The sequence below is a fragment of the Enhydra lutris genome, unplaced genomic scaffold (assembly GCF_002288905.1).
Source record: "Enhydra lutris kenyoni isolate GAN:26980312 unplaced genomic scaffold, ASM228890v2 scaffoldscaffold7, whole genome shotgun sequence".
Lineage (NCBI taxonomy): Eukaryota > Metazoa > Chordata > Mammalia > Carnivora > Mustelidae > Enhydra > Enhydra lutris.
In genome coordinates this window covers 4,141,682-4,157,629 of record NW_019154091.1, presented here as the reverse complement: position 1 = coordinate 4,157,629, position 15,948 = coordinate 4,141,682, and the positions used below count along the sequence as shown (strand labels likewise).

Below are 15,948 nucleotides of genomic sequence, written 5' to 3'. Positions count from 1 at the left end.
TGAATGTAAGTGGTATTTGGATATTTTAAACAAATAAAGCAAGTGACTTTTCATGTCTACATTCTTGTTGTGAACACTAAAAAGGAACACATTTCTTTAATATGCGTATGGTATTTGAATACATTCAGTGTCCACCTCTACATCCATAATCTACAGAGATTTTGCAATTGTGTTTAATGTAAGTAATAATTATCATCTGATTCATTATTTAGAGTGCTGTATTCAGCTATATTTCTGATGCTTATGAAACTTTTATTGATAGAAAGTAGTGACTGAAAAAAATACCTCCTTTCAGATTACTTTGGTTAACATGTGTAAATAGTTCTAATAATTGTAAACTCTATACCCACCTTCAGTTTACATTTAGGCATTTTATTTATGTCTGTGCTGTGTGAGAACATGAATGTGTATGTACACATGCATATATACTAGGCTATGAACAAGAGAAACATAATTGAATGCCTTATAATAGTTCCATTTATGATCATATTATTTTGTTAAATGAATGATGTGGGGAGATAAATTCTGGAACCTTCTGATCATATCCTGGTGAATCCACCTGTGGCTGTTCATTTTGGGTAGATAATGAAGACAGTCATGGATTTCTATTAGTGCTTAGCTAAATTAGGCATATCTGAAGAGACTTTGGTTTAATATCATATGCAACTTCAATTAATGAGTTTGTGTAGATATAGTCTGTGTGATAATTGAGAAAAATATTCATAGCCTTGCTTTTTCCAAAAATGTAATTTTTAGGAAAACAAAATATTTTCCATGGTGACTGATAGCAACTTTTTTTTCAAACATCTCAACAGATGTTTTTATTTTTATTTTTTTCAAAGATTTTTATTTATTTATTTATTTGACAGACAGAGATCACAAGTAGGCACAGAGGCAGGCAGAAAGAGGAGGAAGCAGGCTCCCCGCTGAGCAGAGAGCCCGAAGTGAGGCTCGATCCCAGGACCCTGGGATCATGACCTGAGCTGAAGGCAAGAAGCTTAACCCACTGAGCCACCCAGGCACCCCAGATGTTTTTATTTTTTAATCAGTTTATAATAATTTCCATATTTTAAGTATAGAACTCCTAAACTTCTTTTTATATTCATTTTTATAATTTTTTAGATGTTTACTGCAGTTAAAAATTCTGTAAGCTCCTTGAGGGATAGAAGTAGGGACTTGTCCCCAATTCTCATCTACTTAGCAGACTATTGAAACAAAGTGAGCACTTTTAGAAAAATGCCTCTTGAATTGAATTCTTTAGAATTTCATCCAGTCTTGGGTGAATAGATATAAATTTGCCTCTGGTAATTTTAACAGTAACTTTGGAACAATCTAGATACCCCCCTCCAAATGTTTAGCATAGTGTTAAGGGACAAGTGAGAATTCCTACTTAAAGTTTATCTGACTGGCCTGTCTTTGACCTGACACAGATATATTAATCCAGGGCATAAAACAATTCAAGTTCAATAATAAACTCATGTGTTTCCTAGGACTTAATGAATGTGCTTTGAATTGACCTCCCTGTTGTTCACATTCACAGACCTCCAGTGCTCAGTGAATCCACTAGGACCCTGATTAGACTTGGGCAGAGAGAGGGAGAGAGGTGGGGTAGGGAGGGAGAAAGGGAGCCTCAGACTTCATCCCTAGGGTTCCTGGCTGGCTCAGTCAGTAGAGCATGTGACTCTTGATCTCAGGGTCCTGAGTTTGAGCCCTACTTTGGGTGTGGAGCCTACTTTGAAAGCTGAGAGGAAAAAGGCTGTCACTGTCAGCTTTTATTAGATTAATGTTTAACCTCAGTGTCTGTGGAGGAGCCTGGCTGGCTCAGTCTGTGGAGTACGTGACTCTTGATCCTTAGGGTCATGAGTTCAAGCCCCATGTTGGGTGTAGAGATTATTTTTTTAAAAAATCCTAATCTCAGTATTTGTCAACAAGTAAAGGAGAGGTAATAATAAATGGTTCAACTGTCTTTAAATTTTTATCTTTTGATTTCGCATCTATCAAATAAACCTTGCTTATTTAATGTTAAATATTTTTTGTCATAAGCACTAAATTTTGTTTGTTTTGAATCTTAGGTTAAACATATTGCTGAAGACCCCCCCTGTAGTTGTTCCCATCGATTCTCTATTGAGTACTTATCTGAAGGACGGTACCGACTTGGGGATAAAATACTCTTTATAAGAGTGAGTCCACCATTTATATCCTATTTACATAGAGGTCTTATTTTGAAATTGGATTTATTGTTTAACCGAATTCCTTTTGCTTCCCTTTTACTTTTTAAAAAAATGGAATAGGGAGTGTTATTAATGGGAGAATTTTACTGTACAGGAAAAATATGGAATACTTGCTTTCACGAGTACATATGAGTTTTGGTAGACACCTTTAACACAATACACTACTAAGGATAGCTAAGACTATTCAGACATTTAAAATAATTGTGGGGAAAAAAATCTTTATATACCCCAGCTATTTTATTCCATTTTTCAAATTTTCTAAAAAGGCATGATTTCCCATCATAAGAAGAAAAAACTAAAACAGTACATGTAATAAGATTAAATGTCAGTAATAAGAAAAGGAAGTCAAAATGTTGCAGTTTATAATAATGTATAGATTGGGTCTTAAGTATAAAACCTTTTCTCATTGACACAGCATCAGTGTATTTACCAATATCCTGATGTGCATATTCATTTCCTTCCTTTGTCCCACCTGTGATGTGCAGTTGATTAACCGTCCTCTTTATTGGTAAAGAGATTGAAGTTTCACCTGTTTGGCATTCTGTCCACTTCTGATAGAAGAGCTCTTTTATTTCCAATCTAGGAATATAATATAAAAATACTTAAAAATATTTCACCATCCATATTTTAAAATTTCATGTTATCATTACCTCCTCACACCCTGCCCAACTCACTTTTAGAAACATTTCCAAGACTTTCTGTTTTTTAATTGGCTTTGTTTTTTTAAGGCAGTCTGATAGAATGATGGGGGCATGGGATTTGGAGTTAATGTTTGCAGGGCAATCTCCTACAATGGTGAAGAATTGCCTGCCGAAGAGTTAGGGGCCTGAAAATCAGCTGGGACTATGCTGGCCTACCCAGGATGCATCTTGGCGGCACAAAAGCGCTATTGGAGTTGTGCAGCCTGGTATGTTTGAGGCCAGGCCTAAGCTGTGTGATTTGAAACAATTTCTTCAACTTCGCAGAGCCATAATTTTCTTGCCTGCAAAGAATGACGAAATTGTAAAGGATATGAAGTTTTTTGAAAGGTTAACTTGCTAAATTATATATATGAAAGTAATTTATTAAATTGCAAAGTACAAGTTTTAGTTGTTTTTATCTTTCTTCCATAATTTTTTTCTTTATTATGAGGCATATTTTCTGTAAGTCCTCATTTCTCCTTCTCTTCCTCTCCTTCTGCCTTTCCTCTCTCTTTTCTTCCTCTTTATTGAACAATATTGCCCTTGCAATTTTGTATATTTGCAATTTGGATTTTTAGGATGCAAGTTGTGTGCAAAAATTTTTCTTACAAATTAGAGGACCTATATTTAATTGCACAATTCAGTATGAATTAAATTGATAATTTTAATAATGTAAGAAATAGACTATCAATTTATATTGAAGCTGCTGGCAAATACTCTGAATTTCATAGATCATAAACATCACAGATTGTGACTGCTAATGAATTGGAACTGTGAACCTTATGGGCTTTTTGTTTATTTGTTTGTTTTTTTACTTTCTTTTGGGGGAAAAGATGCTTCATGGAAAACATGTCATGGTCCGTGTTGGTGGAGGCTGGGATACTCTTCAAGGATTTTTGCTTAAATATGATCCCTGTCGAATATTACAATTTGCTACACTAGAACAAAAAATTCTAGCCTTTCAAAAAGGAGTTTCCAATGAAAATGTACCTGATTCATCTGCCAGAACACCTCAGCCTCCTGAAATGAATCCTTTGTCAGCTGTTAACATGTTTCAGAAACAAAAATCAAAACCTGGCACGCCAGTTGGTATTCCAAGAAGCAAAGAAAAGCAGGTACGTCCACTGGATGGGTTGCTGCCAGCATCTTCCCTGAAAGGAGGGAATCTGGGCTCTGTGTCAGTCCGTTCCAAATTGCCAGATTCTCCAGCATCATCTTCTCATCTTAAGCTCAAATCTTCAAAAGGCATCACAAAGAAACCACAGGCTCCTTCAAACAAAGCAGTAGGTAAAAGCAATTCTTCACCGGCTTCATCCAGAACCACACCTTGTGACTCTCAGTCGTTGAGAAAACTTATCTCATCACATGATACTCCTCAGGCCAATCTTGTTATGGCCCAGAAGCCCAGAGATGTGCCTGAGTCTGCACTTGTGCCAAATAAGTCTTCTGGAAAAACTGAACCAAAGCATTTGAAACACACTCCGATATCTTCCAGGGATAATGCAGAGTCTCCTTCAATGGCACATTCAGATTCAGTGTCAAAGCGTTCAAAGCCACCTAAGGCAAATATACATGTAAGGCCTAAACCTTCCCCCTCTCTCCATTCCCCTGCAAAAATAACAAAATCCAGTTCCAAAACTATACCCACAAGTCTAGGAACACGGTCTCAGCCCTCTGATAGAGCCCCACAAGCTGGGGCAATGCCAGCACACAAGCTTAAGTCAGCCTTAAATTTAAACCAGCCACTGTCCGCATCCTCCGTTGTACCTACAAAAACTGCACAGGAATCAAAAGATAAGAATATGGTTTCAGTTGCCAAAAAGCAGCCCCAGAATAAAAGTCCATCCCAGAAGACAGGACCCAGCTCCTTGAAGTCCCCTGGCCGTACCCCACTGTCTCTCATGAGTCTTCCCCAGTCCTCCGTCAAGACACAACCTGTATCAAAGTCAGCACAGATGGCCACTAAGAGCCAGTATTCAGCAAAAGGGCCTCCAAAAAGTGGCAAAGCCCCAGCTGCAACGAGGAAACCACCCTCATCTGGTAAGGAAGCAGTTAGTGGAGATAAAAAACCTACCACAAAGAAAAAGGAGGATGATGACCATTATTTTGTTATGACTGGAAGTAAGAAACCTAGAAAATAAATACAAATGCATCCTTTAAGAAAACAGGAAAAGAAGAGAGTGAAATATGTTAGCATCACATCTTAAAAGTTTCTCCTGTGGGTGTTTGTCCAAATAGGTTCAGATATTAGGCACAGGAAGGTGAGGGTTGGAGGTTGGGGATGGGTAGAGTGTGCATCAGAATTCACATTTCTGAATTCACCAGAGGTACCCTTTTGAGGCAGACAGTTGTAAAATCACCAAAATGTTCTTATTAATAGTAGATATTGATATGATTTTTTTATATGATTTTTAATACATAGCATCTTTGTTAATGTCTGCCCTCTAAGGGAAATGTAGAGCTAAATAACACTACTAGAGTTATAACCATAGTTGTTGAATTTTTGAATATGTATTAAATATGGAGGTTATATACCGCCTAATAGCAACAGTGGTGCTCTTGATCTTAATATGAGTTACCGCATTTTAATAAAATAGCAACGGTTTGGCACTTGTCTTACGAAAGGCACCTAATTTAATTTTTGATCAGGATTAACTGCTTGAACAATACTAAGTACCAATGGCTGCTGCTGATTAGCTTGATGTTACTCTAGGGTTGGTAGAATTCTATTACTTAACATTTTAAGCTTTCCAAATCAGAAGGAACTGATTTTTGACTGGCTTATATTAAAGTTGTTAACATTTTATTATATTTTTGGTAAAAAAATTTGTAATATTTTTGGTAAAAAAAAACCCATAAGATATTGAAATATAAACTGAAATTTGGTAAAAAAAAAAAAAAAACAGAAAACAAACCCAAGACTTTTTATATGTTATTTATAAGAATCTACACCTTATATTTTAGATGGATGCTGTGCAATGTGAAAGGGGAAACTGAGTTAGTAACTTTTACCGTATTAAAAATATTTTTACTATAGTTTCCTCTGAGTGCAGATATGAATTTTTACATTAAAATAATGTTTCAATATCAGAATTATGTGTTAACAATCCTAAAATTAAGGTGTTACTAAAGCATCTTATGGTGGTGCTATATAAAAATTCTATCATGTGATTGTTATTTTTCTTTAGAGAGCACAATGCCAGTTTTAATTAGACCCTTCCAATTATTTTAATTTTCTGTAATAAAATCATGCTGCTTTCACTTTTTCAGTGGCAAGTGGACAGTATAAATGCAGCATTTTCTGTTCTGTAGGTAGATTCTCCAAGGAACATATCCACATCATGTAATGACTGCATAGGTTCCACTGCTCTAAGATATTTGTAAATAATTTGTTTTTTTAAGGGATTATGGCTATTTAAAAAAATTATTAATGTACTTTCAGAAGTTTTAGGGGTGTGTTTAATAACTTTATAGTATTATCAGTTATCATAGGTTATTATATTCAATATTGAGGTTTATGTTTCCCTATTAAGCTAAAAATGTGTTTTCTAAAGAAAAATAATGGTTTACACAAATGTGCAATTATAAGATAATCATCTTAAGCTCACTACTAACATTCCATAGATTATAAAGCAAGAAAACTTTGTATAAAACGAAGTGATCTTTTGTCTGATACAGTTAAAATCAGAGATATATGCAAGCTAGTTTTTGGAATAATTAATACTTCTCTTAAAAGAGACAGTCACCAAATACTTGGTTTAGTTCTGTTGCTCTGGGCATTGAGAGAATATTTACATTTTTGGAAAGTGAAATCAGTGTTCAAGAAGTGCTAGAAGCTTTACGCTTTTAGTGATCAGAAATGTTTAATGCATCTTTCAAAGAGGAGGAATTTAACGTTCAAGAAGTTCATTCCCTCATAAGCTCAAGCAATATTTCGGTATTGGTAACTTCTAGAACTTAAAAAATAATGCTATTCCAACCAACCTATGAAATAAAGTAGATTTTACAGTATTAAACAGTAACTTTTGTATTGAGAGTTATCAGGAATAAAAGTATCCCACAGGCATCTGGCACAAATTCCAGGAATTTTTTTTAGGAAATTGGAAGTTAATTTATAAATGACCCTATTTTTCATCAGTAGAGAATTTCTCCAATTATATTGATGTTGCATGATCTCTTTCAAGATACCTTTGAAGCTTACCCTTTCAAGATAAAGATTTTTAAAAATAAACAACAGCTGAAAAATACTTTCTTCAAATATATTTTGAAGTGCTCTTAAAGAGCTGGTATTGTTTCTGATCATTTTCACAATTTTTAAAATACATTGTTGAAGTTGGAAAGAAGTTTTCATTTCTTCTAAGAGTGCAAGATTTCAAAAGATTTTTCATGTTTCATATTTAACAAAATGAATTAAGCTTAAATTACTAAAGCAGCTGGTGGAAGAAATAACGTGTATTTTCAAAAAAGAATGGAACGAGTTTTTATTTTTCTTTGCCAAAATTTGTGAACATGACTGGTATATCAATTTGATCTTTGGAGGAAAATGAAATGCTGGTTATTTTTAGATTGTTTGGGTTTACAGTGGGCATTTATGTCTTACGTCTTCAAAATATCTTGATGCATTATGTGACCTCTAACTTTCCATGTCACACAGAGTTTACAATTCTTAGTGGACAAGGGAAATTTTTTGAGAAACAGTTACTGTTCCTTCTGCGATCTTTTAATCTCTACCTGATTTAAAAATCTCTTACTTCCTTAAAAGCCTTCAATAACAGGTTGTTTTGTTACATTTGTACATCCAGGTTCACATACTGACTCTATTGATATCCAAATGTGTATATATTCTTTTCTTGTGCAGCAGTGTTTGTATCAGATTTTAACTTCTATTTTCTCAAGTATTAAAACTTAAACATATGCACCAAGTTCTCAGTGTGCTTTTTTGTGTGTTGGAAATACATTCTGATCACTCGGTTCATGTGAGAAATTGTGTATATCAAGCACTCATAATTTGAGAATAGTTTTGATTTTGCTACCAGGAAACTGCCCTTTTCATACTTGTGGAATTCACTTCACTGCTTCCAGGAGAATGTAAGATTCTGCCGTTAAATAGCAGTTCCCTAAGTTGCTGTATCTGTTAGAAGTTTGTCTCAATAAGGCTCATACTTAATAATTACCAAGATAATAGAAATAATTATTAGAGTACAGTTCAATAGATTACACCAGTCTTATGTTCATGGAAGGCTCCTGACAGTAGGAATTTTCAGTGCCTTTGTCTTGATTTCACACTCAGACACAAGTGAAAAGAGTCTTGAAATACTCATGTTTTTGTATATTCACGATCAGAGCAATTATAAAAAGCAGTTCAATATGTGTTCATTAAGTATTTCCTGTGATATTTCAAAAAAGAAAACAGGAAAGCACCATTTGGGCAAAATTCTTATATTTTTCTAGCTATTTGTGTGTGTGAAATTTTAAACTTAAATTCATGAGTTTATGAAATTTGGGGGAATATTATGAAAACATTAAAAAACAATTGCCAGTAAATATGAAAATATAAAGAAATTTTTTATTAAATTTAAGCTGCTTTCCTATAAATATATTGATTTTTTTTAATAGAAAAACACAAGACTTGACCTTGAAGAAATTTTAAAGAAAGAAAGATTTAGCAGTAAGTTTGTTAACTATAGCACATAGTAATATTGGTATAACCATAAAATAGAATACAAAATAGCCATTAAAAATGATGTGGACATTAACTTGTCTTTTTTTTTTTAAGATTTTATTTATTTGTCAGAAAGGGAGAGAGAGAGAGAGCACAAACAGAGGGAGCAGCAGGCAGAGGAAGAAGCAGGCTCCTTGCTGGGCAAGGAAGGAGCCAGATGCAGGATTTCATCCCAGGACCCTGGGATCATGACCTGAGCCAAAGGCGGATGCTTAACTGACTGAGCCATCCAGGCGTCCCTACAATGATTTATCTTAAAAGAAGTATGTATGGTGGTGAAGTGGTTTGTTTTTGCAGGACTGCTGTGATAAGACATTAATTCAGAATATTTTCTTTATTTTGGGTGTTCAGCCAGGGATAGCACAAATCTTATTTCATGGGAAGTGATATCTAGGTTAATATAATTAATCTCTTGTGGAGGTCCCTTAGAGTTTCATATAATACATTTTATTTAATATAACCAACTTTCTTAAGTTGCTTTCGATAAATTATACTGGAATGAATGAATATAATACATAGATTAATGTTGGGTATGACTGTGGAGGACCTCTAGTGGTCAAATGTGATAGTACTGATGCACTTGTATCTACTCAGATCACCATTTAGTAAAACCTACTGAATGGTGGAGATAGAATGAAGAAAAAAGTGGTTCTCACATCAGGAGCCTTGGGTTTACAAAGCCCTTTGCAACTCACAGAACGCTTAATTATATTAATAGCCAATCTTCCAAGCATTCCCATATTAGTATTATTATCTTCATGAGACTATTAACACCATACAGACAGTAATTTGTCTGTTTTGTTTACCACTGTGTTCCCAAAGCATAAGCCAGTACCTAGCACATAGTAGGCGTTCGGTACATGTTTGTTAATAAATTTAGGAGTGAACTCTCTTTTTGTAGATGAGGAAAACTAAGGCTCAAGAAAACTGACGGTAAATATAAAAATACCTACTAGGATTGATGAACTGAGCTTAAAGGATAAATTTATTTTTACCTATTTATCCTTCTCTACACATTTGATTTGTTCTCTATGTTGATATGATAAGGAAACCAGGACTTAGTTGGCATCTTTTTAAAAAATCCATGGAAATATAACATCCTGCTTTGTTTTATTTCTTCTGAGAAAAGTTTTCTTGATTTAATTGTTTTGGGACTTTTCTATAAAGTATTCTAAGCTTAAATAGATTTAGAGATTAGTATATTTTTATGTCTTTAGTTTATAAAGCTCTTAACTATGTTCAAAGCATTGGATGTAGGACAAAGTGATGAAGTAGAGGTGCTCTATAAATGTTTGCTGGGTGAATGAATGAAAGAAAATTAAATTTAGTTAATGCTAATTAAAATTAGCAATTAAAATCAATTTCCTGGCAGTGCAATGGAAGTAGATATTGGTAAAAGATGGCCCTAGGGGCTCCATTAAAAACAAAACAAAACAAAAAACAAAAAACTTTTGAAAATAAGTGACTGTCCTCTGAATGAACAGGTTTCATATGCTTCTTCCAGAATGAATAAATAGATCTCTCTCATGCAGCCCTGCAAGTGTGCTACAAAGTCATGCCATGCAGATCTCTCCAATAATTCATTGCGCTGTGCTGGGTGCTCTGGGACCCAATAAGTAGCCTTGGAAGAATAGGCCAACCTGTGGTGTTTATTGGAAGAGGAGGGGAACGTGACATTTTAAATTTTAATCCCAAGCACTGAGGTAAAATGAAGGCAAGTGCCTTTATTTATTTAATTTTAATTCTAGTATAGTTAACACACAGTTATATATAACTTCAGGTGTGCAATATGGCAATTCAACAATTCTACACATTACTCAGTACTCATCGAGGTAAGTGTACTCTTAATCCCCTTCACCTGTTCCCCACCTCCCTTATTCACCTCCCCTCTGGTAACCATCTGTTTATTCCTTATAGTTAAGAGTCTGATTTTTGGTTTGTCTCTTTTTTTCCCTTTAAACAAAGGTAAGAACAAACGTTCTTACATTCTACATATGAGTGAAATCATATGGTATTGTCTTTCTCTAGCTGACTTACTTCACTTAGCATTATACTCTCTAGATCTATCCACTTCATTGCAATGGCAAGATTTCATTCCTTTTTATGGCTGAATAGTATTCTGTTGTGTATATGCCACATCTTCTATATCCATTCATCAATCAATGGACACTGGATTACATAATTTGGCTACTGTAAATAATGCTGGAGTAAACGCGAGAGTGCATGTATCCCTTGAATTTGTGTTTTTGTATTCTTTGGGTAAATACTCCGTAGCATGATTACTGGATAATAGGATAGTTCTATTTTTAATTTTTTGAGGCACCTCTGTGTTGTTTTCCACAGTGGCTGTACCAGTTCACTTTCCCACCAACAGCGCACCAGGGTTCCTATTTCTCCGCATCCTTGGAAGGCAAGTGCCCTTAAACAGCAATATGCAGTAGTTTCCATTTACCTGGGGCATCAGCAAAAATGTTTTTGATGTCCATGAAGTCCCAGGTCTCCTTAGAGGTTAAAAAAAGTCAATACTGAAAATTACAGCCTTTGAGATCAGCAAAGCTCAGAGAGCAAGTTAAGAAGAGAGCGTAGTTCAGTGTCTTCAGAGAGGGGAGATGCTATTCCCTTGACTACCCACGCCTTCCCTCACCCCAGCCCCTCACCTGGCTCACAGTTAACCTTCATGTCCCAGCACAAGCATCACTCACTCACAAACCCAGACCTTCCAAGCCTGGGTTGGATGTCTCCAGCATACTTTCTTTCCAAAATCACATTTCGTATCATTACGTTGCACCAAACACCAATCTCCTGCTTACTTGCCTAAATCCCTGACCAAACCTAGGATAGGAGCCCCACGTCTCACTTGTTCATAGTTGCATCTCCTGCAATTAGTGCCTGCACTGAATGCCTAAATGCTGACGGAATGGGGGAAGGAAATACCTTTTTACTGAGGGAAATAAGCATCAGTGTGTATAAAGGGAACCTCTGGCTTAATGTTGTGGACCCACCTACTGTGAAAGGAGTGTTTTCCAGAGAAAATACCAGGGTAGAGTTTGAAGTCTGCAGACATGACCCGCTCATTTTGGAAGAAGGGAGGGAAAGAGGACAGTAATAAGAGGGGCCTTAAACTTACTGATTTCTTTCATTACATTAACCACAGATTGCTAGTTTCACAGAAGAAAATGTTAGAAACTTCCCTACTTACTAGCCAGGTTTTTGTTTAAAAATATGTATTTTCAAAAAAAAAAAAAAGTATTTTCAGGGATGTGAGAGAACACTCAGAGTGAACAGAGATTACCGAGGGTCCTGCAGCTAACTACTTCAGTCCTCACACTAACAGATGGGGAAACTCAGGTCAGGGAGTTTGTTGTTGGTAGAGCCCATTAGCTGCACAATTAAGCCAATCCTATAAGCAGCAGAGTGAAGTCAAAATGGCATAGGTAGTTGTCCCTCGGGTATATGAATTATCCCAGTTCAATGGCTCTTTCAGTGGGTCCTAAATGCATTGGGTCCAGCCCAGCAGAATCTTTGTATTACCTATAATTGTGATTGCTTTCTAAAGCAATCTATGGAGCCACAATGCAGCAAAACATTTATTCATTTGTCCAGCTAGCAAACAGTTTTTCTGAGTGCCTACTCTGTGCCAGACACTAAGCTATATTCTGGGGACACAGTGACAAGACCGGCCACTGTTCTCCAGGAGATGACAGTCTTCATTCAGATTGCTTTAAAAAAAAGTACGATTTAAAAAAAAAATTATATATATATATTTTTTTTATTATAGTCCACTCGATTCTTTCCTTGTGATTTATTTCACCCATGGGATAAAATTCCTTGATGAGAACATCTTATCTTCTCTTATTGCTTCAAACCAGGAGCCTATAAAAGAAAATGGAAATTTGGTATTTGTACCTGAGCCTCAAGGACGAGGATCATTTACCATGAATTGTTACTTGGAAAATAGAGCAGCAAGAATCGAGTCTAAACAAGGGATTGGAAACAGAAAGGGACCTGAGCTTTTTTTGGGTAAGCCATTACTTAAAATCAAGAAACATACATCTTTAACACAAGGCTGCTTTTCTTCTACAGTATTTCCTTCCTACCCTTTCCACTAAGCCCCACCTCAAGTCTTAAGTGCACCACAGCACAGAGATGAGCTCTCCACATGGCTGCATGGAGAAGACGGCTGGTCACCCTCCAGGTACCTCTGTCATGTCTAGAGAGTGCAGTTTCGAGATGCTTCCTGGGATTGGACTTCTCAGTGCCTTACCCTACCTGATGACAGAAGAAATCTGCTCTTGCTGTATATTGCAGAACGACACCTTCTGGGCCTTTGCTGCATCTTCCCTGCTGGCCTATAGCTCCATAGGACCTGGAGGCATTCTGTGAAGACCTGGTGTATTGGCCACATATCCAGCAAGCCTGGTCTGTGGTATGCTGGTGTGCACGGGAATAACACAACATTTCACCCTCTCCCAGAGCCAAGACCAACCAACTATACCCTCTCTTACATCTTCAGTTTCTTTTGCCAGTTTTCCCCCTATTCCTACAAACATGCTATGGTCTCGGATTATGCTTTTTCTCCCCACTCCCTCATCCCCAAGTGGCAACCGTGTGTTGGTCAGGGTGAGGTGGGCTTTGCTGCAGAAACAATAAAACACTCGTCTTGGCTTTTAGCAACAAAGGTAATTTTCACTCGTGCTAGATGTCCTTCTGGGTCATCTGGGGCTCTGCTCATTGTAATTGCTCAGGGACCCAGCTGATGGCTTATTTTATTTTATTTTATTTTCAGAAAGGGAGTGAGAGAACGGGGAAGGGCAGAGGGAGAGGGAAAGGGAGAATCTCAAGCAGACTCCAAGCCCAACAAGTAGCCAGACATGGGGCTCGATCTCACAACCCTGAGACCATGATCTGAGCCCAAATCAAGAGTTGGATGCTTCACTGACTGAGCCACCCATGTGCCCCTTGACAAACACTCCAGCAATTACTGTTGAGGGAGAAGGGGGTGTGGTAATGGCCAGCCCCTCCTTTCTGAAACTCGTCCTTGGTCCTCCTGACATGATCCTGAATTTTCTCACGATTCTTTGATTCCTCCCTCATCAGTCCCATTTTCTGACTCATGTGCCCTCTCTGCACTTTCCATGTAGCTAATCCCTAAGGAACATTCTTTGGCCCTCTTCTAACACATATTTTCTCTCTTGCCAATTTCTTTCAAACTATACTTTCCAGTACCATCTCTGTGTAAATGATTTCCAGATCTGTATTCTCAGCCCTATTTCCCTAAGCCCCAGTTCCATTGTCAGCAGCCACCAGCCTCCTCCCATTACTGCCTTAAAATCTCTTGTCTGAAAAGGAACTTTCTATCTCCACCAAAGCTACTCTTCCTCCCAACTGCCCTCTTTCTGTTGACACCTCTTCCTTTCCCCACATTGAAACTTTCAAATTATTTTACAGTGTATCGTAAATCTGCTACCTTCCATTACAGCCCAAATTTCTGGCACTTCTCTCCCAGAGGACAGAAGCTCTTTGGCCATGTTTTCAGTTTTTCTCCATTGCTCAAGGCTGTACATGGTGCAACACCAGGGAGTACCATTCTAGGTGAATGGCATGCCATAGAGTTGTGCAATGCAGTGGCTCTGCAGGCCACACTGTGCCCATAGTAATCTGCCTACAGCTCAGCTTAATCATGACATACCACTGTTCAAAAACCTTCCTTGGCTTCCTATTTCAACCTGAATGCCTTGGCTCTACCCCCACAGGTCATGATGGAAGTCACTCTCCTTCTTCTGAACTGACATCTTTCCTATAACAAGTAACATTTTCTACCCTGCAATATAGTGATTTAAGAATAGCTTTTCCTCTTATATGCTTGCTAAGTGAGAAATTACTTCTTACTTGAGGTATTAAATTAATAAACACTATTTGCTGCTTATGGTGAAAAAAGTCAAAATGGCTTCCGTTTTAAAAGAGAATGCATTGGCTCACATACATGGGAATCGTAGAGGTTACACCTGTTGCTTCAGGCATAGCTGAATGCAGGGCTCAAGTGAGATCCTTGGGATTCCTTCCCTCTCTTTCCATCCAGGAAGCTGAAATCACAGCAGGCCTGTCTGGCGGCAGCTGGAGCCAAGGGGGAGATGCGGAATCCTGCTAGAGATGCTGCCCAAGGCAGCTAGAGAGAAGAAACACTACAGCTTCTTCCTTTTCCTGTCCTCTGGTGCTCCACTAGTGCCTCCCTTTGGCTGACCCCAGAGTCCAGGAACTTTAGGGCTCAGAGGAGATCAGGGGAAGATAAAGGGGTGTGTCTCAGAACAAACAGGCAGACCACCAGCACAGGTAACTCACTCAAAGCTAGACAACAGTAGGTGGTGGAGCCTGTCTTGAACCGTAGCAGAAACTCTGAGTCCTGCTCCCCTATGCTGCAGCCAGCATGAAAGGGCATTCCAATTGGAGCATCTGTGTGAGCAAAGGCACAGGGGGACATTCTAGAACATGTATGGAAATAGCAGGGATTTCCCTTGAGCTGCAATATGGGGTGCTTTCAGAGGAACAGGGGAGGAATAGGATGCCCACTATAAAGCCGTAAGCCTGGCTCAAGAATTTGGCCTTTGTTTGGAAGCCAAGGGTTAGTTATTGAGGGAAGAGAAAGAGTTAAGATAATTTATTTACAGCTATAAAAGTTTCAGAAACAAAGGAAATGCTTGGACTCTCTTCAAACAAAAGCAAGTACAAAATGAAATAATCTTCAAGAATAAAGATTACAAATGTGGTAGGGTTGCTTTTCCCCTAATTTTTGTATGGTTGCCATCTTTGATACTTATAAGAGAAATTAGGAAGGAGCCCTCGTTCATTCAAGTGAGGACCTGCTGTGAGCTGGGCCTTGCGCTGGGATTTTAGAGTAGGGCCAACCGGAGTCATTTGTTGGGCTATTCTCATATTTCTCTTCTGAAGTTGCAGGAGCTCACTCCATTTGGTCTGAAAAGAGATCTGTGGTGTCCAGAAAGTACATAAAGATGGTTGTTCACTTTGTACTTGTTTGTGGTTTTTAAATCTCAAGGTCATAGGCTCTGGCTGGCTTTGAAGTTAAATGGCTTGAGCTCATTTTCAATGATATTGGCAGACTGTGAATAAATACAGTGTGGACTGGAAAGGAAAATGCCTCTTGGGGAGAAGGAGACTGCATTTTTGTGGGGTGAGATTAAGTTAGTTATTAAGCCCCTTGACATTTCCATTTCTTTAATCACAAACTGAAGACACTTGCTATTTAATAAGTTTATCGTCACCATCTTCAACAACACAGATGCAACAGCTAAATGCCTGA

The 15,948-nt window shown here is 37.5% G+C and overlaps 1 protein-coding gene across 1 annotated transcript in view; it reads left to right on the top strand.

Moving 5' to 3' along the window:
* Positions 1 to 5,297, top strand: part of LOC111142181 (growth arrest specific 2 like 3) — a 35,996-nt gene extending 30,699 nt beyond the window's left edge. Inside the window, exons 8-9 of the mRNA XM_022495191.1 lie at positions 2,073 to 2,180; positions 3,745 to 5,297. Of these exons, the coding sequence (XP_022350899.1) occupies positions 2,073 to 2,180; positions 3,745 to 5,052 (1,416 nt within the window). The 3' untranslated portion in view covers positions 5,053 to 5,297. The remainder of the gene's footprint in view (positions 1 to 2,072; positions 2,181 to 3,744) is intronic.
* Positions 5,298 to 15,948: the final 10,651 nt, after the last annotated feature.